This window comes from Micropterus salmoides, unplaced genomic scaffold, assembly GCF_014851395.1.
Source record: "Micropterus salmoides isolate LMB-PRFRI ecotype aquatic unplaced genomic scaffold, ASM1485139v1 Ms_hic_scaffold_16, whole genome shotgun sequence".
Lineage (NCBI taxonomy): Eukaryota > Metazoa > Chordata > Actinopteri > Centrarchiformes > Centrarchidae > Micropterus > Micropterus salmoides.
The window spans coordinates 26,323,195-26,347,852 of record NW_024040707.1 but is presented as its reverse complement, the minus strand read 5'-3'; the positions used below and the strand labels follow the sequence as shown (position 1 = coordinate 26,347,852).

The 24,658-nt window shown below is 40.7% G+C and overlaps 1 protein-coding gene across 1 annotated transcript in view; it reads right to left on the bottom strand.

Annotated features, from left to right (window-relative positions):
- The window catches only part of snphb (syntaphilin b), a 35,358-nt gene extending 13,322 nt beyond the window's left edge, over positions 1 to 22,036 (bottom strand). The window contains 2 exon segments of the mRNA XM_038723129.1: positions 7,580 to 7,695; positions 21,693 to 22,036. Of these exon segments, the coding sequence (XP_038579057.1) occupies positions 7,580 to 7,629 (50 nt within the window). The 5' untranslated portion in view covers positions 7,630 to 7,695; positions 21,693 to 22,036.
- Between the last annotated feature and the right edge of the window lie 2,622 nt (positions 22,037 to 24,658).

Here is a 24,658-nt window from a genome sequence, read left to right as displayed (position 1 = left end):
GTCTAATTCATTCAGCGCCTGAGCTGCGGGCAGGCAGATGCTAGATATCAACAAGCACTCACAAACACTGAAGGGGCCCAAGAGATGTGGCTCTCTAAAAGCTTTACAAAAGGAAATACAGATAGCTCTGCTTTAATAGTTAGGCTTTTCTCTTATGCTTCCCACATGAAACATCTATGCAAAGCAACTATGATGCCTTTACTGGCACAGAACACAGCTAACGCTCTGCATCCTGAAAGACAATTCACAAGAGATAAAATGTTCTGAGGTGATTAGAGGGGAGCAGCAGCAAAAGCCTTAGCATTTATTCCTAAGTGCCTTCCTCACTCCACCAAACAAGCTTTAGGTAGACATTAAAGACAATCATAATCAAACATAAATTCAACCTCTGACACATCTGATACAAACCAAAATAATATCCATGACAGTACAGCGCAACATCACAAATATCAGGACATTTTACATTTGCTTGCTAAAATCTGGATGGGCTTTAAAGGACACACAGGTCCATTTGATTGTCAAAATGATGCCAGCTGTGAAATGTTTGTCTTTCTCTCCACACACTGCCAAAAAAATATGTTTTTCTTCTTCTTCTTCTTCTGTAGAATACCCACTGCTGAAAGTAACTATGAACAAGTTGCTCTCTGATTGTTCCTCTGCCCATAATATAGACAACCTCATCCTGCACTGTGCGAACGTATTACAACACTTTGGTAATTATGCTTATTCGCTTTTGTGCCGAGATCTATGACTCTCTCATTTCGGTCTGTTAGATGTGTAGCTAGAGACTGGAAGCAGGTAGGGCTTAAGTAAAATATACAAATGTCACATTTAACTATTGCTACTATCCTGCTAAAGAAAACAAAGTTGTTGAGTAGCACAGTGCAGTTATATCAGTGGTAGCCAGGAAAAGGAACGATGATCTGTGATGGGCAACTTCTTCTAAGACATTCCTTGCTGATATCGTAAGGTTTTATGATCAGTGATATTGACATACTAAATGTTGTAATGACCTGCTACTTTAAAAGGACATGTCTGTTGCCCAATCACTGGCCTCTACAGAGGGAGGAAGGGACAAGCAGGACCAATCAGAGCAGCCATGAGGGATTTTCACACAGGACACGGTAACTCCATGCCACTTCACTGAAATCCAAAACATGGACACAGTGTTGCAACCAACTCAGTGTCTTTATACTTGATAAAGTATAACAAAAACAAAAATCCAAATCAACTTCAAGTGAGACTATGTAACTTGTGAAATAAAAAAATAAAAAATTCAATCTTACAAATGAAAAGTTTAATTCATAAGCCATAAAACACACTGTTGCTCAAGTAAATACACTCAGGGTGCTTTGGCCTCACATGGTCTGGTCTGACCAGTAGCTTCTAGTGGCAAAATCTTACCTAATGCCAGCAAACCTTTGCTTGTCGTTATGGAGTCAGTTTTTTTGACATTTGGTTTTAGCATTAAGCTGCTGCTCTGAAAAAGTTTAAGTCAATTTAAGTCTGAGGTTGTATATCGATGTTAAAGCAATAACAACCTGCTGGAAGCACAATTCCAATTAAATGGGCAAAATATGTTAAATAACTCACTGGACACAGTTTGCAGGTGTTCAACATTACAAATGGTCACTAATATTTGACACACAATATGTGTAATTCTTACTTCTTTGTGAACATCCATACATGTACATTTATTTTATTCATGCTACCCCAACTTACTCAACTTTCTAGCAAGAGTTGTGCTGAGTAAACGTGTCCTGTGTGATACAATAAGGGAGGAGGCCAGATATTGACTACTCAGTAGTTTTCAAAGATCAATATATGACAAAAGCCAAGACAGAACAGAAACAGGCAGGAAGCAGCTGAAGCAGTGAGCCTCAAGAGGGTACACAGTACACAAGTGTTTCAGGATTGACAGTCGTTCCCATCCATCTGCTGGGATGGAACCTGTGACTGGACTGTGGGTGGTGGGTGACAATGTGGTGGAGGTAGCCGTAGGTGGGCTGTAGGTGCTGAGAGTTGCCCAGGAGTCAAGTGTTGGTAAATGTGAGTGGCTGCAGTATAGAAATATAACTTTATTCTGTGGTTTGTGTCTGGTGGAGACAGAGACTTTGCTCGAGAAGCTGAAACCATTTTAGATAAACCATATCTAATTTTGAAATAAACCAAAATAAACCAAAAAGCACATTCTCATTCCAGGCAATGTCGGTGTCTCACCGACTCTCTGCTGTGGATTGAGCAGCTGTGGTGAACCAGTGATCACTTGTGATCACAGTATGCTTCCACAGCACAACATCAGCACTATTACTACCTTGCATGTAGCCGCTAAACACAACCTGATGCTAATGAAAATTGACATAGAACCAGGACCAAATGGAGTTGCAAATCCTCCATTTCTAGTGCATGAGTGTACATCAGGGTTTCCTCTGTTTTTTCCTGCCGGAACATCAATAGACTCAGGGGTGATGTGACCCAACAACACACACTCCCCAAACACAAGTCTGTGCTGTTTGCATTTGCTGATGCCAACTTCTAAGCTGAATATGAACAATGAAAGCTCCAGTTGGGATCTCATTGTTATTGTATAGTGAAACTCTGACTTCACTGCAAAGTCTGAAGGACATTTGTTACATTTCAAACTCAAATCAGCACTGCAGCAATTGACCGTTCACTAAACCCCGCCCTCAAACAGTCATTGGCCGTCATAGTTTAGCAACTGCCTGTAAGCATGGCAGGCCTGTCAAGCCTTAGATTTCTTCTTGGATGTTGCATAAGGGCTCAAATGAATAAGATACTCTGCATTTAAAGAGTTTGGATGGTCATTTTGTTATTTGTCTTTCAAGGAATGGATTAAACAGTGTGTTTACCTAGCTAGCAAGTTTACTATACATTAGTAACTGACTGTTCTTCAAAGGTCATGGTGCTAGTTAACTAGGCCACAATAATGGGTGGGGTATTTTCCCAGTGTGTGGAAGCTGGTCATGGATGTTATTAGAGTTTAGGCTAACATCAACAGTTCTGTCCTGCTCTTCAGTGTATATGGGGAAGTTTACAATACAGCATCCACAGTCAGCGTTAATCGAGGCTACATCCACACTACTACGTTTGTGTTTTAAAAAAACTTAATGAGTAAAAAAAAAAAAAAAAAAGATCTCCGTCCACGGCAACATTTTAGCTGCAGAACGGATCTCCATCTATATTAAAACAACTGAAAATGCACTAGAAGTGGCTGTCAGTGCCAAATCTGTACTGCCTGCCAGATCTGTTCTGCACATGAGCAGAAGTGGTTCTGTCAGTCAAAGAAGTTTACCGCAAATGTACCTAGTCAAAATGATCCAACTAAATCTTTAAAATTAAGATAACAAAATGTTTTTAATCACTGGAGATGAAACTATTTCATATGATCAATGGTAATAGGAATATACTTAAGATAAGAAAAACCTTATTCAACAGTACATTTTTAATTTATAACAATTACAACAATCTAACAATGTAGTAACACAAAGGAGGCTAACCTTAGCTGCTAGCAGGCCGATATCAGTCTGACTTACATGCCTACAATTGCTGACTTAGGTTTATGCACACACCCCTGTGATGTTAGAGTTAGGGTAAGGGGCTTTGGGGAGCTGTCAACGCCTTTTATACTAACATAGCTAGCTACCTAGCTAGCTACTAGCGCTCTCGGTCTAAACAGGTCTTTTTTTTGTGCATGGACTGACAATAAGATAGCCTGGAGTTTTAAAGTGAAAACGGGTTTGTCAGCGTTTCCAGACTTCACTGTTTTAGGTGTTCGGATTTGTTGTTTTAGTCTGGACGGGAGGTGTAAACGTAGCAAAAGTGCTGTGTTTTAAAACAAAAATCTGGTTGTGTGGGTGTAGCCTGAGATATTGTTACATTTGCCAAGCACAGTGGTTAGTTCTTAAAATGCTTCTTTATTTCCATGTCTTTTACATGAATCATCAACCTGTGAGGATATGTAAATACTTTTTATCTGGGACATGACTCAGTTTGTTAGCATGAAGTCGGCCTGAGATAGAGTCTTAGCTATTTAGCTATTGATACAGTTGATAAAACTTTACAGCTACAGTTGTCATTTCAGCCGGCAAATTGATAGAAAGGGGTACACTGCTTTTGTCTACCTGTTGGAAATCAAGGACCCTTTGTTAAAAAAACATTGCTGTGAATTTTGGTGGAAAATCCGCCAACATCATATGTGCCATTCTAGGACGTAAAGCTAAACAAGTGTAGTAACAGTAACTAAGGGGGCGGTGCATAGCAAACGGACAATTGGAGAATTGAGGGAAAACCATGTCTAATTAAGACAGGTAGCGTAATTTTTGCCTGTGTGCTGTCGTTGGTCTTGTTTCAGTGGCTACAATGCATGGCGGAGCTGCAGCTACCGCTACGGAGCATGCTCTCTGAGACTGTAACTGAAGTAAGTCTCACGCAGGGAGCGTGGGCACAGGAATGGCCACCGGCGCTGTGGCCCCTGGCGCAGCTGTCCCTGTCCCTGTCCCCGACCCGGACGCCGGCTTGGGCACTGGGACGGGCGAGGACGCCAGTATTTGCTGCAAGCGGCGTTTGGGCTGCAGCACCTTCAGAGGGTTGAATCTGAGGAAAAGAGACGAGAGAGAGGAGGACACCACAGCCACAGATTGAACCGTAGCTACATCTTACCAATAACACCACTACAACCAGACATGTTGGTTTCAGTTCAGGAGGGCATTTATCTGTCTGTGACCCACACATAAACCTGTGGTTTGCTGCATCAGGATGAGACTACTGTTAAAAACAATTTAACTCACTTGACACACAGTTATAAGTGGATTTGGGGCAATATACAGTAAACCTACTTAGGTGGTGATTTTTCAGCTCTCCAGCTAATAACACCAAAATGTCTCTCCAGTGTATTTAAGTAGTGACCACTGTTTTCAAAACTGGTACACATTAATAAATCAGTACCCAGCAATCATATAGTGTAAATTAGGTATAAAACATACATTCTGTATGCAACATTATTGCATCATTTGCACTGCAAAGTCAGAACATTAAAGTCAGAGCCTATATGACTTAATGGATGTGGGAAATGTCATCACTGGTCCCTGTAGACAATGAAACCTCAATAACACTTATCCTTTAACTACTGTCCAGTAAACAGGCAAAGGAAGTCCAGCAGCTGTAGGAGGAAACACATCAATATACTTAATATACCATGTTCAGGTTGCAGTAAACTTGCTGTTCACTGGTCAGCCTGTGGGAAGTGGCTGACTGCATCTACTTTATTTTAAACCCATCTTCTTGTGAATAATATCACGGCTCCTCCAGCAGGATCATTAGAGCTAACTGAAAAAAGTACAGAAACTAATAGGGGTAAAATCCTGGCACAACCATGACTGCAACAGAGAGAAAGAGAGAGAGAGCACTGAGTAAGAGTTGAGGGTAACACTTTCCAAAATGGCAGCCCTTTGGAGTTTTTAGGTTGTAAGTCACTATTTTATTGATGTTAAACTAATTTACTAATGCTTTATATATGAGTTATATACCTTAGGTTAGAAAAAAATTTGGGTTGCCAGGCTGTGAAAAATCGACAACACCATTCTTCTCTCCCACCTTGAATGCTCCCTCAACATCACTGGTACTGCCCTCTCGTGACTAAGACCATCTCTCACAAATAGACAACATTTCAAAATCATCAATATCAACAACTGCACCTCCTCTACTGCTCCCATGTCCCAAGGTGTCCCCCAGGGTTTGGTGCTTGGTCCGCTCCTATTTGTCCTGTACATTCTCCCCCTTGGTAACCTCATTCACCATTATGGTCCCCACTTCTGCTGCTATGCTGATGACGTCCAGCTCTACATCTCTACAAAATCCATCACCACTACAACTCCCTCCACTCTGACAAACTGCCTCCCTGAAATAAAATCACAGATGCAAGCCAACTTCCTCACTCAACCGTGACCACATCACCTCCAGGACCTTCACTGGCTCCCTGTTCCACAATGGATCCAATTCATAATCCTTGTCCGCACTCACATTTATTATTATTAAGTGTCCTGCTGGAGGAGGATAAACACCAGCCAGAGAGATTTTTCACAACCTGGCAACCCAAAATATGTTCTTATAAATGGTTAATACCTGACACTGATAAAGCTTTAATAAATGATTTGTTCCATCATAAAGCCATTGTTTACAACAGGCCCCTAATTAAAAAGTGGGACAGAGTTGGATAAGAGTTCTTAAAACAACCGGTTCAATTGGAGATAAGCTGTGCTCAGAAAGTGTTAAGTTTAGTAATAATCATGCACATACACAGCACACGCAGTAGTCGTTTACAAAATTTTACTACTTCTGGAAAGATCAGGAGAAGATCTGGCAAGGAGCAACATAACCGAGCTGCAGAAAAATCATTGACACTTTACAAAGGCTGATAAAAGGAAGAGAACATTTTGAAAATCCACCTGGGTCTGTATTTATCAAGCATCTCAGAATAACTCCTTGGAGTCATGCTGAAAGTTAACCTAAGACCATAAACACTGGTCTTGAGAGTGAGACCCTAGAGTATTTTACAAAACTTTCAGCCGCTGAGAGAAATGATGATGTTGTCTTATAGTTTTCTGACAGTTTACCTTTCATAGGACATAAGACAGTGGTTGTATGCCAACATTTTATGTATAGGCATTTATGTGTAGCCTGTAAGTAAGCCAGTTAAATGCCGGTTAAAAGTAGAAGGTGACTTAACTCAGCTACTTGGCGTATCTATAGGTTTATAATACCTATATTAATACTGCATCTTGCATATATTGTGCAGTATTGTACAGTATGTGTGCCAATGATGTTGCAAAGCTGGGCTGTGCACACTCCATGGAGAACACTGAATCCTCTCTTCCACTGTCCAATACCCCTTTCAACAGCACTCCTTGTTAACTTCTGTGTGCTTATAGGTAGGGAACATTTTGTTTCTTCCGTAATGTATCCTTATATTGGGTAACAATATGAGCATGCAGAAATTATTTAAAATGTGCTTTTTTGGAGATGTTGTAAATGCTATCATGGTTTCTTTCTATTCTGCTGTAATTTGTGGTTGTTATAGACTCAAATCATCACTGCTGCCAAGCTACATTTTCCTCTTTATTTTATTAGCATGCATTCTCTTTTGAAACCTCCACAAGGTCAGTCACAAAAATGATTATTTTTTTCCCCAAAAAGGTATCTATCAATAAACTCATTGTCAATATACTCAACACACACGTTTCTGCCTTCATATTCTGGTGTGTACTAAATATCATAAGAGACGAAAGTTGAAATGTTTTTACTTCTTGTCCCAAACGTAGGACCAAAGTTACATTGCATCACTGTAAGAATTTTTGGCCAGTTTGGACTGATGTCCTACTCTAAGACATTTGATAAAAACAGGTTCTGGTCCCTTCACACAGCAATATACAATAATGGAGGATAAAACTACATGTACATTCTTTTCAACTGTGGTTATCTTACATTGCACTGACTACTGAATAAAAAGTGAACACTGTCACAATAAAACAACACCGCTAACATGTCCTCATTGACTACCTACCGGCGAGAGCCCAACCCAGACCTCCGATTGCCTGGAGCAGGGGCAGACATGTGGACGGACAGCCTCTTGTGCAACCTCTAGCTTCTTCTGTCCTCACTTTGTCTCTGGTCTTCAGCCTGGAGGAAAACAGACATGACCAGTGAGGGACCACATGCACTTAGATACAGACACCCAGGAAGAAGAGAGAGCGGTCAACAAAAGCAATGACAGTCTGAGAATAACAAAAAAACGTGTTTGTTGAGATCTCACACACACACACACGCACACACACACACACGCACACACACACACACACACACACACACACACACACACGGGATGAGTTTTGCTGACTGCTCTGAAGGCCTCAGCATGCAGCATGGTGCTGCTGACTCAAGCTGACACTTAGCTGGCATCAGGGTTCAGCAGACAATCACCTTCCAGCCATGTGGAAGAACTAACCAATCATCACTTATCATTCTCATCTCGGACCAAATATCACTGAGAGTGGCAGAAGAGAGCAAAGGTGACATTTGCATCTGCATCTGTATGTGAGGAGAAATATCTGTCCGTTTGTCTTGTGAGGTGTGCGTTTGTTCATGCGTGTGACGTTGCGTGAGAGCTCTCATGTGCAGAGAGATGAGGACAGAGCGTCTAATAAATATTTAATCATTACCCCTGTCTGTGGCCTAACAAAGTTCATCCTGGCATTAGGTTGCTGGAAAGGCCAAATGCAAATTGTGAGATAACGATAGAAGGAGGAAGCAAATGGAGGGGAAACTAGTAGGATTATTCATATCAATAATACATCACACACAACTTAGTGGGCTCTTGAGTGCCACATTTGTGTATGTGAACAAATGCAAAGCACCTGCTGTAAGTCATTTTCCTGCTGTCACACCTCTACATGCTGTGTTGTCTCTCTGCCAGTGAATTGGCACATAGGTTGATTAAAAGCCTCTTTAATACTATAAAGCTACCTCTTGTATAACTTTATCCTTATCTGATATCTGCTTTAATTCTTCAAGCCTTGTTCCTCTGCTCTCTATCGTTTCAGGTTTTACAGTATTACAGCTTTGATGAGATTAGAAAGAATGAACCGATGCCAGATGGGGGAACTGTGTGTCTGTGTGTATGAGTCTTATATGCTACGTCTTATTCACAGTGCTCGTTTTAAAGGGGAACTCCTCTAATTATGGGACTACTACACAGCCTATGAACAAATGTAAACAAAGTTGAATATTGTTGTCGAGTCTGTGAAACGAACCTACATATAATTTGAAATTTGATTCAGAAGTTTTCAGGGGGTCCTAGGGGTTAATTAAGAGGGCCAGGACCCGCCATATTTTGCACACTGTTTTGAAGCCTGATCCCTATTGAAGACTAAAAACGAAATTTCTAAATATCTGGAGTACACAGGACACATTGAAGTCCTTTTTGCTGCTGATGGCGTATTATACACACAAATAGCCTTGTGGCAGGATCTTTGTGGGGACCCGTCATTGACATAATGCATTCCCTAGCCCCTAACCTTAACCATCACAACTACATGCCTAACCTAATTCTAACCTGAACCCTAAAACCAAGTCTTGACCCTCAAAAAGCCCTTTAAACTTGTGTTTGGGGTCCAGCATTTTCCATTCCATATTGTGGTTGGACCCCACAAGTATAGTGGTCCCCAAGAATATAGCAAAACAAGCCTACCCTGGTACCTAGGGTGGTATGAGGGCCCGACGTCCACAGGTGGGGGTTGTGCTTACAGCCCAACACCGTGCAGGATGTTTGGTATTTGCCAGAGAACACCAAGATTGGCAAATTCGCCACTGGCGCCCTGTGCTCTTCACAGATGAAAGCAGGTTCACACTGAGCACATGTGACAGACGTGACAGAGTCTGGAGACGCCGTGGAGAACGTTCTGCTGCCTGCAACATCCTCCAGCATGACCGGTTTGGCGGTGGGTCAGTAATGGTGTGGGGTGGCATTTCTTTGGGGGGCCGCACAGCCCTCCATGCGCTCGCCAGAGGTAGCCTGACTGCCATTAGGTACCGAGATGAGATCCTCAGACCCCTTGTGAGACCATATGCTGGTGCGGTTGGCCCTGGGTTCCTCCTAATGCAAGACAATGCTAGACCTCATGTGGCTGGAGTGTATCAGCAGTTCCTGCAAGAGGAAGGCATTGATGCTATGGACTGGCCTGCCTGTTCCCCAGACCTGAATCCAGTGGAGCACATCTGGGACATCATGTCTCGCTCCATCCACCAACGCCACGTTGCACCACAGACTGTCCAGGAGTTCGCGGATGCTTTAGTCCAGGTCTGGGAGGAGATCCCTCAGGAGACCATCCGCCACCTCATCAGGAGCATGCCCAGGCGTTTTAGGGAGGTCATACAGGCACGTGGAGGCCACACACACTACTGAGCCTCATTTTGACTTTTTTTAAGGACATTACATCAAAGTTGGATCGGCCTATAGTGTGGTTTTCCACTTTGATTTTGAGTGTGACTCCAAATCCAGACCTCCATGGGTTGATAAATTTGATTTCCACTGACAATTTGTGTGATTTTGTTGTCAGCACATTCAACTATGTAAAGAAAGGAGTATTTAATGAGATTATTTCATTCATTCAGATCTAGGATGTGTTATTTTAGTGTTCCCTTTATTTTTTAGAGCAGTGCATTATCTGTGTTATTCCCTTTTTAACTAGATTTCATTTCAGCACCATGTACTGTTCAAATTGACTAGTGGAGAGACAGTACCCATTTGCATACCACTCTGCACATGATGGCAAGCCATATTTATGAAGATTTAAATGAACCACATATTGACATTGTAATCCCCAGCAGATCTATATAAAACAGTTTGTGATTGCTTTGGTATAAACTGTGAAAGGGAAAGTTCAGGTTTCCATTAAGAGGCCAAATATTTCTGTTGAAGGGCCATATTTGGCCCCCAGGCTCACTGCTATATAGACAGATGATCAACATTCTGCACAGTCATCCTCAATGCCCTGATTCATTAATTGACTTCTGTTATGAAGAGAAACATTTCTACAGTTCCACAGTATATAATGTTTTGGGGCTGAATTGGCCAACATGTTAATGCATACTTATGTCGAATCTAAAATACATTAGAAATAATCCAAGTTAAAAATTTCAGACGGACAACAAATGAACACAAGCAAGCTGCCTCACATCCATCCCAACGGACAGTGTAAGATTTAAAGAGCCTAATGCCTTTAAATCCTGTTTAATTAATGCCTTTTGGTTTCAATCAATTATCAATCTGCTTAATCAGTCTATAAAAAGATGAACAAACTAACTGAATAGTCACGATCACAGAGCAGGAAGCAGGGGAGATGAAAAGGAGCAAATCTGCAGCCATTATATAACTTTGATTGGCGGCTGAAGCTGTTTCAATCAGAGCTACAGGGCACGTGACGGTTTGGTGACAATTAAGAAACAAATGAATCCCATTCACATGGGTGAATATTTATTGTGTAATATAATTATCATGATATTGTTTCATCAATTGCGATTTAACAGTTTTACTCTACACAGTGTGATGTAGGCTCGGGAAGGCAGCGTGTTCACCAGCTCTGGCCAATGTCACAGCAGATCAAATCACATCACAGCACATCATACAGGATTTATTAAGTTAGGCCTGTTATGTAACACCATCCCCAGCCACAGACAGCCTTAGTGAGGGCGACACGCAAGCAGCTTACACAGAGCAGGTAGAGAGAGGGGGGTGAAAAAGGAGAAATAACAGCTATATATAGCACTTTTTCATGCAGGTGACAAAATGGTTTACAACAATCAATATAAAACATACACAGGTCAAAATAAAATTCAATAAAAAAAAGAAGAGAAAGAGGGTTTGAGGGACAAAGTCGGGAGGAGCAGGAGAGGAGAGAGGTGGAGGGAGCACGTGTCAGGGACCTTTATGAAGGTGAGAAAGTGGATACAGTGGATAGAAGATAAGGAAGGAATGTTAGATGGACCGCTCCATTTTGTGAAGTGTGATAATCTGGACACGCACAGTCATTGTTCATCCGCCTCTGTGTCTGCAGCAGAGCAGAGGACACACAGTGGTCTCTCTTGTGTAAGTGTGTCCTTGCTATGTACACTCTTATGATCTTGACTTATCTTTGTATATCTAAAACACATGTTCTGCAAAGTTGGAGTGTGCATGCATGTTTTTGCATGAACATCCATATGCTGTATAAAACAGTGGCAAAGAGATGACTTGAGGGTTAAAAAAAGCTCCCCTCGTCATCCGCACAGAGCAGACTGCAGTGGTAATGCAACTCACAACTTGCACCGTATAGGTTGGTGTGGAAGGGAGGGAGTGTATGTGAGTGTGGGAAAGTGTGACTCACACCAGCTATGCTTGAGGGTCTCCTTGAATACCCTGTGCATTCCCATCTGACAAACAGGAAAATGTTGGCAAAAAGTGGTTTGCAGACTGTTAGTCTGCAACACTGAGTCACTGCTGTTAATCCAGGAGACTCACTGACTGTGTTTATGGATCTGCTTGTGTGCTGGGTGCTCTTCCAAAGCCCTGCTGGTCCTTTTCAACAGTTTTCCTGTCTGGTGTTTGGATACTGATCACTGAGGCAGTGAATCATGGATATATTCAAATGTTTACCTACTGTGTATGTTATCTATCCCTCTGTGTTTGTGTTTATGTTATATGTCATGGTCAACATTGTGCTGAGTCAGGCTGCTGTGATGAGTTGTACATTAGCAACCTGTCACTGTTTACCAAGCTGACTATCTGCTTCCCTCATTCATCGTTTACAGTTTTAGATAACAGAAATTACAAAATTTTGCTTTTCTGTGTTAATAAACCTAACTGCCAGAGCTGGGAGGGGATAATGTTCTCTTTTTCAACAAACTACAATTTACATTTTATTTATAATATTGCAGATCCACCCACAAAATATTTTCTGCCATTTAAGGAATACCGTAGTTTTACTATATGAATATTCACTTTCTTGCAGAGAGTTAGACAAATCTAAACCTATATCCAGCAGGTGGTTAGCTTAGCTTAGCATAAAGACTGGAAGTGGTGAGGAAAAGGCAAGCCTGGCTCTGTCCAAGTTTGTAAAAAAAAATAAAAAATATCAGCTTAAACTGTAAAAACTCTAATGACATCATTGGCTGATTGAGGTAAATTAAAATGTTATCTGACCCTAAAAAGAGAATTCACACTGGCTAATTACCTGAGTACAATAAAATGTCCCAAATTAAGAAAAATGTTAACAACATACAGACTGAGTGAACACAGCCTGGCCATAGAAAAGGGTCGCCACAGACAGAGCTGGCTACCACAAGAGGAGAGACTCTGCTCCCAGTGTGACAGAGGACAGGTAGAGACAGACCTGCACTTTCTAACCTCATGCTCTAAATATAAAACACAAATACAAAAACACTTTGCAAACATTTCCCAAATATACCCCGAATTCGAATTCATATCAGACACTCAGAAACTCCCCTATTTACTGGGAGAAATGCCCAAATGCGAAATAATTGCTGCAAAATATGTCTCCTCATGCCATGAAGTGAGGACAAGCAGTAGAACCTCAGACTGATAAATAATTGTACAGATTTTCAAATTATTATTATTTTGATCATTTTATATTTTAGTAATTGTTTTGTTTTTACATTTGATACTGATTTCTTTTTATTATTTTTTAATCAATTAATTCTTAAAAAAATTTCATTTATTTATTTTATTTTAATTGTTATATTTTTTTAACACACACACAAACGCTTACTGTTTTATTTATTTCTTTTAATATTTCTTTTTTTTCTTTAAACACAAACACTCTTTCATTACACACACACACAGAGACACAGAGAGAGAGAGAGAGAGAGAGAGAGAGAGAGAGAGATCAGCCAATGCTTGCCAGCTGTGCACCAGCTGGACTACAAGGACGTAACTCAGGTGTTATTGGGGGATCACTAAGCTTGTCTATTAGCCGTAAGAGGAATCATTTGGTTTTATTTTAGGTGGCCAACGTTTGTATTGGACTCAAAATAAGTATTTTTGTTTGCTTGCTAGGATCCAGAAGAGGCATTTTATTGAGTTATGGACTCTTGTGGAAATTTTAACTGAGATAAGGACTCATTCATGGTGGCTGAACTGTTGGTTTTGTGTTGAGCAGTGGCTGTGCAATACACTGTGGTGAACTTCAAGTTGGATTGTGCTTTCTGTTTCTTGTCGTCTGAGGTACCTTTGTTAGTGATTGTTATGTAAAGTGGAGTGATTGTCGTGTAGCCTACTGAAGACCTGGGTCCCTAGAGCATGCAAAGTGTGTAAATACGTTGAACATTGAGTGACAACATTATTTCCATGAAATGATTCCTAAATGAGCTAAATGTTATTTATTTTACTTTACTTAGTAATACATTTCTTTTGATCAAAAACTAGCAAGTGTGACAACACAATACATAGCAATATTACTTACTAATCCAATGTGTACACAGAAAGAATGCCAACTCGGCATTTGTCTTGCAACCATTCATTTCATGAAGCTCTTGCCAGCGTCAGGGAGCCTCTTGCTTGGTCACTCTTTTGTTCTGTTCTTAGTTTCTTCCAGCAATGTCCTCTTCTGTCTCTTCACCTCTCCCATTAGCTTAAGTTATGTCCATTGCGGCTGCTGAGCCCGCCCGCTTGCCCGGGTCTGGCCCAGCTCCAGCCCAGCATAATGCTGCTTGAAACTTGGGTGGAAAATTAGCCACCAATGCTAGACACCAACTGACACAAAAGTGAGTAATGTTACTGATGTCCGAGTGAGTTATCTAGAAAGTTTCCTAACATCAATTTAAGATTTACGTGGTGGGAAAATGCAGCCTGAAGTGACGGAGCAAAAGGGTGTCACAGACGGCTGTGAAGAAGGTAGTAGAAGCACAAAGTAAATAACATGGGGCAGGCTGCATGCTCTGCTGCTGATACGCTTCCCGTGGACTTTGACGCCGGGCTACTACAAAACCGTGAAATCAACTTATTTCAGGGCAGAAATAACCTTTCAGTCAGTTTTTATGGCAAGTAAAATACTGCATTTTATGAGTTGTATTGGCCATTTAAAGGTATTTTAACATGTAAAAAAGAGTGGATTGGTTGGTAGGCCTACACAGCAAGTAAAATCATGCAGAGTCATAAAGATAATTGCAAAATTGTCTTCATTTTATATCCAAGTCATCAGTAAGTCATGTTAATTAGGCTACAGACAGTTTTCCAAATATAAACAAAGATATTAGCCATAGGCCTACCAAACATCACTTTTCGGCACGACACACTATGTGCCTGGAGTGTCAGCGTCATTCACCCTATTACAAGTAAGTCTACCATCAAAATGAAAAGCTGTTTAAGATAAAATTACTCCACAATGTTGCTTTCAACATGGCGGAACCGAAAAGATAGCGAACAAATGCTGAAAATGTCAGAATTTGACTTCTTAAATATTTCTGTATATGGACCACAATCAAATAAGTTTGGCTACCCTTGCATTAATGCCTCATAAATATTTAAATACAATTTTAATCTAAAACAATTAAGCAAATTCTAACTCTGCATTTATAATTACATTTTTAATCTAGGTCTAGATGATATGGGTGAAAAGTTAATTACCTCCTCAGGATCAACCTTTTTGGACTCTATCCAGGGCAACTTCATTAGCTCATATAACAAATTCTATATTCTAAATATTGACATACAACTTGTGTTTCCCTGGTCTAAGAAAGGTTAGCAAAGGAAGCTGCTACTACAAACAAGCTTGTAGCATTTCTATTTCTGTACACAATGTCCAAAACTCCATAAGCTGAGAGCTTTCATCTGATTCAAATAATACATCTGCGGGCTGAATGCAAAGCTGCATCACTCTAAGGCAAAGCTTCTCTATCTGACTACAGGATGATGACTCATTCTCTTTTCTGGATATACTGCACAGTCAACTGTTTCCATGCTGCCTGGGAAGCACAAATGTGTGATATGTTGCTCTAGGTGCTATAAATACCCACAATTGTGCAAGAAGAAGATGAGGTTAAATATTTAATTGTGAAGCAGACATTTCCTTTCATTTAATCAAAAGATCTTGTTTAGTTTGGTAAACCAATACCTGGTGTAAACAGTTGAAATGAGACAATTAAAACAAGTGAAAAAACTTCAGAGCCTACTGTGATAAAACTAAAACAATTGGCTGGTGACCATTTTTGTTTGCTGTAGCTAGGTTTGGCCCCTGTAGTCCATGGCAATTCTAAGGGGAAAAAAAACAAAAAGACACATGGGATTCCTTTGTTTCACATTAAACAGAGACATCAGGAAGTTACAGATAAAAGCTTCAAGCATGTAAGTCTTTTCTTCTGCAGATTTTTTGACTTGTCATAGTTGGAACAGCACAGGGGTTACTAATAATATTAACGATGGCTATGTTCTATTCAAGTGTCCCAGTAAGTCATGACAGTGTTACAGTGAGCCAGCATGTACATTACCAGGAACCTGAAGCAGCTAAATGGATTTCAGCCATCATTAATTCAAAAAATAAAATAATCTTTTTAATCTCAGTACTACTGGGCAGCATGCAAAATAATTCACATTATCAAGTGATACTAAGCCTAAAACTGCCTAATATGAGATTAGTTAGATCAAGTTTACTGGAAACAACAACGGAAGCCCAAAAGGTTAACGGTGAAGAGTATATAGTAGTGAAATGTAACTAAGTACATTTTTATTTTAAATATTGAACTTTAAACTCCTCTACATTTGTCTGACAGCTTTAGCTACTGGTTATTTTTCAGATTACAAAATTTCATACCCTTCCAGTCCAGTGAAAACCATGTATCTCCAAAGTTTGTGATTTTGAATTTGAATTAATTGTTCTGATAATGAGCATTTTTTCGGTGAACTAGTAAATATATTATATTTTTTGGGATATTGCAGCATGTCTTATGTTGACACTACTAAGCAACTAGCAGCTTTCCACAATCCACATATCAAAAGGTGAGTCTTCACATTGAAGCTTTGTAAAAACAAAGCCAAAATGGGTGCATTACTGCCCCCTGAAGCTGGAGGGCATATTGCAACACTATGGTTAACAAGATCCAGAGTGGTGGGTGTACCTCAGTCTGCCACAAAGTCGAACTAATGAGCCTACACTCAAAAGCAAAGTTGGACAAGCTAGGAAGAGGTGAGAGTTATGCTTTATCAGAAACACAACAGTATTTTGTTTTTATAAGTGAGAAATCTTCAAGAAGAAGAGTACAGTAACTGGCTGGTTTAACACATTTCTGCCTCCGGTTCACCTCTGAAAAAGAACAGTGCACAGCTACTTCTTGTAGCTTTCACTGCCATGCAGTGGATAAGACAGTCCCAAACAGTGCTAGTGTCTAGCATGTCTGGCAATGCTGACAGGCAGTGTTCTTATAGTACTGTCCCCTGCCAGGATGACAAAAACAGAGCTGCCAGGTAGAGCAGACTGGTTGTATTTGAGCTCCAGTTGCCCACTCGGTCACAACGTTTCAGTAATTTTCACTGTGGACGTTCACTGTGCCAATGTGTTTGACAAGTGAAGGTTTGAAAAGATAATTAAATACAATCACTGCCACCCAGAACAAGAGAGGCACAGATAGCACAGCTGTGGATGTTAGCTAGCTTTGTCAAGCAAGCAAAAACACTGCATAGTACATGATAAAGATCTCATACATACACTGCTCAAAAAAATAAAGGGAACACTAAAATAACATCCTAGATCTGAATGGATGAAATAATCTCATTAAATACTCCTTTCTTTACATAGTTGAATGTGCTGACAACAAAATCACACAAAAATTATCAATGGAAATCAAATTTATCAACCCATGGAGGTCTGGATTTGGAGTCACACTCAAAATCAAAGTGGAAAACCACACTACAGGCCGATCCAACTTTGATGTAATGTCCTTAAAACAAGTCAAAATGAGGCTCAGTAGTGTGTGTGGCCTCCACCTGCAGAACCACTCCTTTATCGGGGGTGTCTTGCTAATTGCCTATAATTTCCACCTGTTGTCTATTCCATTTGCACAACAGCATGTGAAATTGATTGTCAATCAGTGTTGCTTCCTAAGTGGACAGTTTGATTTCACAGGAGTGTGATTGACTTGGAGTTACATTGTGTTCTTTAAGTCTTCCCTTTATTTTTTTGAGCAGTGTATATCACAACAATATACTCTCTCCCCAACACTCAGTCAGTTTGGTTTTGAGCTGTTCATGAGCAATGCATACTGGTTTATGTAGGTTTTGCGGTGAAGGCTGATATGTCAATTACCCAAAAAGCCACCAAAGTGGCTACACATTTAATGGAAAACTTAAGCCACAAGAGCAGACTGGAGCGCAACACACTTACTTCAAGCTTCTGTAGCTTGCTTCTTGGACAATCATGCAGTCCATGAATACACATAAGTGTGAGGTAGGGTATCGCTACAGAAGAGTCCAGCATGCTCAGACATTCATCTAATCTCTCCTCATTAAATGCGGGCTGAAAATAATGTTCAGTAAAGAGCACAAACAGTGACTTTAGGTTTTCAGTTTTTAGTACACAGGCCAATCCTGCAGAGTCACTCTGCAGCAGATGCAGACTAGCTTAGCTAAGATCAGCAATAAAGATACGGGCCAGCTCTTACTGGACCATCAATCAACACAGTGTTGAAAGGAAAAAAGGAGAGGAGAATCTGATATAGCAATATTTACTAAAACTTAAAAAATTATTAACTGTGGTTTGAGTCTAGATCGTCTTGTTTATTTGTTTTATTACAATTTTGACAAGATTTAGCCCAAATTAGGCTACAAATTCTGACAAAAGCACATGGAGTTAGTTTAACTTCTGGATTATCTGCACTTAATCAGGTCAAATGCTCAAAATATCTTTCACCATGGGGTTGTCATCAGTGAGCCAAGCAGCAGCGATTGAAAGCATGCCAGAGCGCTACAGCCTAAGTGATCATGCTAATAGTCTGTGTGAACTATTTTTCTCAAGACAAGACAAGCAAAGAGCATTGATAAAAACAGCAAATCAATATTCACAATCACATTAATAAAATGTGGGAGGAGACTGAAGACAAAACACACATTAATCTCTTCCACTCTCTGCCTATCAGGCTCCATTCTGGATGAGAATGCACTGATTGACTAATACATATTCTATCCTTTTCTTTATGTTAAAGACAGTACCGTACCTTCTTAGTATATGGCTAACATGTTAGGAAACAGTCACCTATTTACACATCCAGCAGACACAGAGCATCATTAGCATTTAATTTAGCCGTCCTTTTTCTGGTCTTTAAAAGTCCTAGATAAAAACAGATATTTGAGGTTAAAGGGTGAAAAATGCTTAAAGTGGCTATAACCAATAATTTTACATAAACAATGGATCACATGACTACTCGTATGTGCAAGGAGTTGCTTGTAGGGACGAACTCTCAGAGAAGCATCAACTGACTGCACTTTCCCTCAGCACTACATAGCTTTATCACAGCTGTAAGCTCATTGTTTTTGTTTACAGGCCCACAACTTTAATATTTCAAATCATTCTCGGGGCTCTCAAAGACAGTTTTCTGGTGCACCAATTTCCCAGAGCCCAAAGTGAAGTCTTCTAGTTGCTTCTTTAATCCAACCAACAGTCCAAAACCCAAAGACTACGATCAATTGTTACATTTATGATGTTGGAAGCAGCAAATGTTTAAGATTCTTGCTTGAAAAACTACTGAAATAATTAACATTAAAAATATTTGGCAAATAATTATCTTTCAATCAACTAATCGATTAATGGACTAATTGCTGCAACTCGACTGTACACTACCTGCTCAGCATCAAACAGACACAGTTGGCACAGGAGTTGGAGATCAAAACCTGAGCTAAAAGATGACAAGTCATCAGGTGGTCAGAAACATAGCTTCGAGGTCAGATCTGTTAATGCAGGTTCAAACATTTGCTGGTAAGGTTGTACAAAACGTAGCATGGACAAAACAATTTTTGTTGTTAGTTTGTTAATATCAGTGCATCACAAAAGTACAAGTGAAGAGGCACAGAAAAATATATATTTAAAAAACAATTGCTACTCCACAGAACATGTCTTTTCTCTGATCTTTTTAACAGTAAAAGCTTGACCTGCTCAGGCCTCAGTAAAAAGAAAATCTGAGAACGGAGGGTCATCCTTTGAATGACATGCTCACAACTCCTAGACATACAAACATAACAAGCCATAAAGTTTGAGAACCACTGTCCTATACAATATACAATGAAGGATAACTAAACACTAAGCTTACTAATATTTGTGTCTGGTACACCCACACACACGTGTCCTTTTCCCCTCACAGCTACTCAGCTATTAGTAACACAATCTCCAATTAACGTACAACTGAGATTGAAAGTGTCGTGTTCTGCCGCTCATAAAGGCTAAACTACTTAGATGAAAATGCTGTTCCCTTCCCTGCAGCGAGAGCAACCATGCAGTTAAATGTTGTGATTAGCACTTCAGCTACAGTCCAAATGAGATGGAGAGCTATATGCTCTGCACTAAAGAGGAAAAACAATCCTGATTTTGGAGCTTTTGCACAAACAAAGAACTGAAATGAACTGTTGCACAGTATGTGAGGACACTGCTGCGACATTACACTCTTAAGGATCAATAAGTCTGTTTGTGGTTATAATTATCACAGTACAGAGATTTTCCCACCACGAGTGCATCTGAGCAAACGCCATGCTGTGAAAATTACTGCCAAGTTACCATGCCGACGGTCAGTCCGCCACTTGTGTGGAACGTGAGCAGAAGGAGAGCTGCCATTGGCTGAATACTGGGGGACAGGATGGAGGAGCCTGCTGCTGACAAGATGGCCATGCTGCAAAGGGCAAAAGTGACGGGTACCAAAGACAACAACACAGAGCTTTGTCTCTTTAGTCAAGGCATGTTGTGTTTCTGCTCTCCTCACTTTTGCATTTCAGACACTGTACATACTGTATGTGGGCACAAATAAATAAAGGCTCATGTGCATGAGACGATTACTGAATTGGCCTATGGGACAAATGGGTCTAAATGACTACAAGACCCACAAAACAACAGTAAAGCATCTTTTTCAGTCTGAGTGTCTTGCTTCTATGTTGGTCTGGGGTCGGGGCCTTTTTACGTGTCTGTGCCATCCATGTTCATATGTATTAATTTAAGAGTGCCTCTTGGTATGTGGTGCACTTTGTTGTATCCAAATGCTTAATTCTGACAATAGTTTTTTGGGCACAGGAGAAGTACATTTAAAGACCCTAAGTCAGTATTAGTTGTCAAAATAAATTGTGTGTTTTTGTGCCAAGGTTGGAAGATCTGACAGAATATCCAACCCAACTCAGCCCTATACCATTCATGTCTGACTTTGGGTTGTGTTATATTAAGAAATAGGCTTCTAGGCTGATGTGGAAGAAAAATGTTTGAAAATGTAATCAGCATTGAGCTAACACGATACAGCCTCGTGGAAATTGGATAAAGCTTTGATGCCATTAGAGTAATTCAGTCGCAACATTTGAAAGCCTTACAAAAACAGATGTGCCTCTGTTATCTGTCAGCTGGGACGTGCGTTCCTGAAAAACAGAAATGCTGCAAGGTCAAACAGCAGCGCCAGGCAACCTGTCACGACTTTGCTGTCTACAAACATGGATGTCCCTTACTTTGGCTCTAAGACACAATGAGCTGTTTCTCTATGCAAAGCCAGGGAAGCAGTCGGATACCTTCCTATCCACCACGAAAAGTACGATAAATAGGCCGTTATGACGCTGACGCCGGTGGACAACATGTAGCCTATGTGACGCCCAAAGGCCGTGGGGAGTTACACACTCAAACATGGGATTTCAAGACGCGCAAACATCTGCCGGAGCGCACTGCGCAGCATCCCTCCATCAGCTGCACCAAAATAAACAGACACAGCTGGAAATTGCCCGAGCCTTGCGGAATACGCACCGCTTCAAATAGGCTAAACACCGAGCTCCACACATTTCCCGCACGGTTACTCCATTCATGTGTTATTCCTAGTCCTTTAGCCACACGCACTCTACTCCACAGGCGCCGCGGCCAATGGCACTGATGATTTCAATGACACGCCCAGGCCTCACTTACCTGTGCCCCCTTTTCCCGGAGCGCTGTTAGTCCTTTCGCGGTTCCATCGCCCCGGTTTTCATTGTTGCCCTGCGGTTCTTCGCCAAGAGCTCCGCTGGATGGCGCGGTGATCCTGGCTCACACACCCGGGGACGAGGGGAGGACAGGAGAGGAGAGGGAGGGGGGGCTGGGCCAGGGGGATGCAGGAGGTGCGCTGGATGGCTACCGTGTGAAGAGCGACACAAGGGTATATGGATGGAAGCATCTGCGTCACGTTACGTCGGATTTGTTTTTAAAGGGAAACCACTCAGTTTGTTGATCAAGGCTCTGTGGCCTACACTGTATAGCTCAGTGCTACAGTGCTCTGCCTCTGTTCTCCCCACAGAGAAAACTGGGTGACAGAGACAAGTGACTGTTGTTATTGTAGGGATGAAGGTGGTGGGTCAAAACTAAACAGGGGCACTTTTTTAAAGGTGGACTAAACAGCAAACATGGTAAACTGTATAATAAGGGTACAAAACATATAGTTATGACTAAAGCATGACATTGGGATTTAAATCCTGAGTTAATATATGTAAAATGAATTCCTATTGCTCACCATAGTCAAATGATATCACTATGACTGTGTGTAGGCTAATAGGTTAGGATATGTATTCACAACGACAATACTAATATTCTGATGCTAACCCGGTATATCAATGACCATGTTTACCTTAGCTTAATTTGCTTATTAGCTCTAAACACAAATTCAGTTGAGGCAGATGTGATTATCATTAGTTTTGTGGGAATTTGGTCATAAACCAGACTGGACAAATCAAAAATATGAATTTTGGTGAAAAGTCAAAAGGATCACCAAACTGATTACGGTTAGGAGGGCGGTAATGTCTGCACAAAATGTCATATCAATCAATGGAATAGTTGTTGAGGGAGGGGAGGAAAGGTCAAGGGATCATCAAAGTCATTACTCTTTGGGAACCATGAATGTCTGTATGATTATATGATGAGATGTTGAGCTATTTCAGGATGGACCAAAGTGGTGAACCTGCAGGCTGACCAAGAGACAGACAGATCGACCAACATTGCTATCCCTAGAGACATAAAGCTAGCTAAAAAACAGTGCTGCCTTTACTTGTAGATAGTGTATCCACATGTATTGTGTAGCATAAAGCAGGAGTCACAGAACACATGACTTATTCGGTTATAGCCACACTTTATTCTGGTCACAGAAGCTGAAATTTGTAGGGTTTAATATGGAGTTGGTCCACCCTTTTTTCAGCTATAACTGCTTCAACTCTTCTTGGAAGGCTTTCCACAAGGTTTAGGAGTGTGTTCATGGGAATTTTTGACCATTCTTCTAGAAGAGCATTTGTGAGGTCAGGCACAGATGTTGGACGAGAACGCTTGGCTCGCAGTCGCCGCTCTAATTCATCCCAAAGGTGTTCTGTCAGGTTGAGGTCAGGACTCTGTCCAGGTCAGTCAAGTTCTCCACACCAAACTCGCTCATCCATGTCTTTATAGACCTTGCTTTGTGCACTGGTGCGCAGACATGTTTGAACAGGAAGGGGCCATCCCCAAACTGTTTCCAGTTGGGAGCATGAAATTGTACAAAATGTCTTGGTGTGCTGAAGCATTAACAGTTCCTTTCACTGGAACTAAGGGGCCAAGCCCAACCCCTGAAAACAACCCCACACCATAATCCCCCCTCCATCAAACTTTACACTTGGCACAATGCAGTCAGGCAAGTACCGTTCTCCTGGCAACCGCCAAACCCTGACTTGTCCATCAGATTGCCAGACAGAGAAGCGTGATTTGGTTGTTGCTAAGATTTCTTTTTGAAATGCGCCATGTAAATGAAGTTGTCATTATAACATGAATTTCTGATTATACATGAAAACAGAAAGACAAAGATGTGTAATGTAACAGCCTCTTTTAATTCACTTCAGCAGTGCAGAAAGTGAAATTTTTCTGTAAATGAACTTCTTAACTGTTTGGTAGCAGCTCAAAATTATAAAAAAAATATCTATGGCCATTTGAATCAAGGAAAAGTTTTTTGTTATTGGTGGCCAAAGGAAATAAGACATCCAATAAATAAATCTCCCATTACTTTTAATTACGTGGGACCATTAAGAGGTTAACCTGACTTGACCTGCATAGCTACAGATCTCATTAACAAAACATTTACAGTACAGTTGACCATCCTGGAAACAGCCTGCTCAGTAGTTCAGAAAATCTAACAATAAAAACAATTATGTAAAACATTTGAAAAAGTTGCTGAGAACAGTACATTTACTTTGTCACTGTGTGTGCTACATACTGTATGTCCTCTTCTGTGTTTGTGGCCTGCTCTTTTTCCAGGTCTCTGTGGTGGAGAGGCGGTGTGGCTCAGACTCCACACCTGAAGCTGCTCACTTGTCCATTCTCTTCACTTATGTTTTACATTCTACATTTTGCTTCCATTTTCTTCCTGTTAAAAGGGTTTTTTTCAGGGGGATTTTCCCACAGAGGATGTCGGATGTTGTATACATTGTAAAGCCCCTTGAGGCAAATTGTGATACTGGACTGTATGAAATTGACTTGACTTGACTACCTCAGCCTGGGTATGTTCTTTTTCTTCTCAATGCTGTGGTCTAGTGGAAATATTAAGGACGCACTCTGTCATAGACAGTACATTAGTAACATTTGTGTAAACAAGTAATAAAAAAATGAATGGATTGATGGACTGTAATGCTAAATGTTCACCTGCAGAGGTCACAACATCTTTACTTTCTCCAAATGATCTGCATCATGTCCATTTTATCAACTTTGAGCTAATCAGTTAAATGATTGTACTTGTATGAAATGTATGGGGTTGATTGTTCTTATGTAGTTTGTATGATGCTTTGGCAATATTGTTGTTACACATTCATGCCAATAAAGCTAATTTGAATTTAAATTATTGTATGCCAATAGCACTTATCTCTTTGCAAATGTATGGAAAGAGTTTTAAG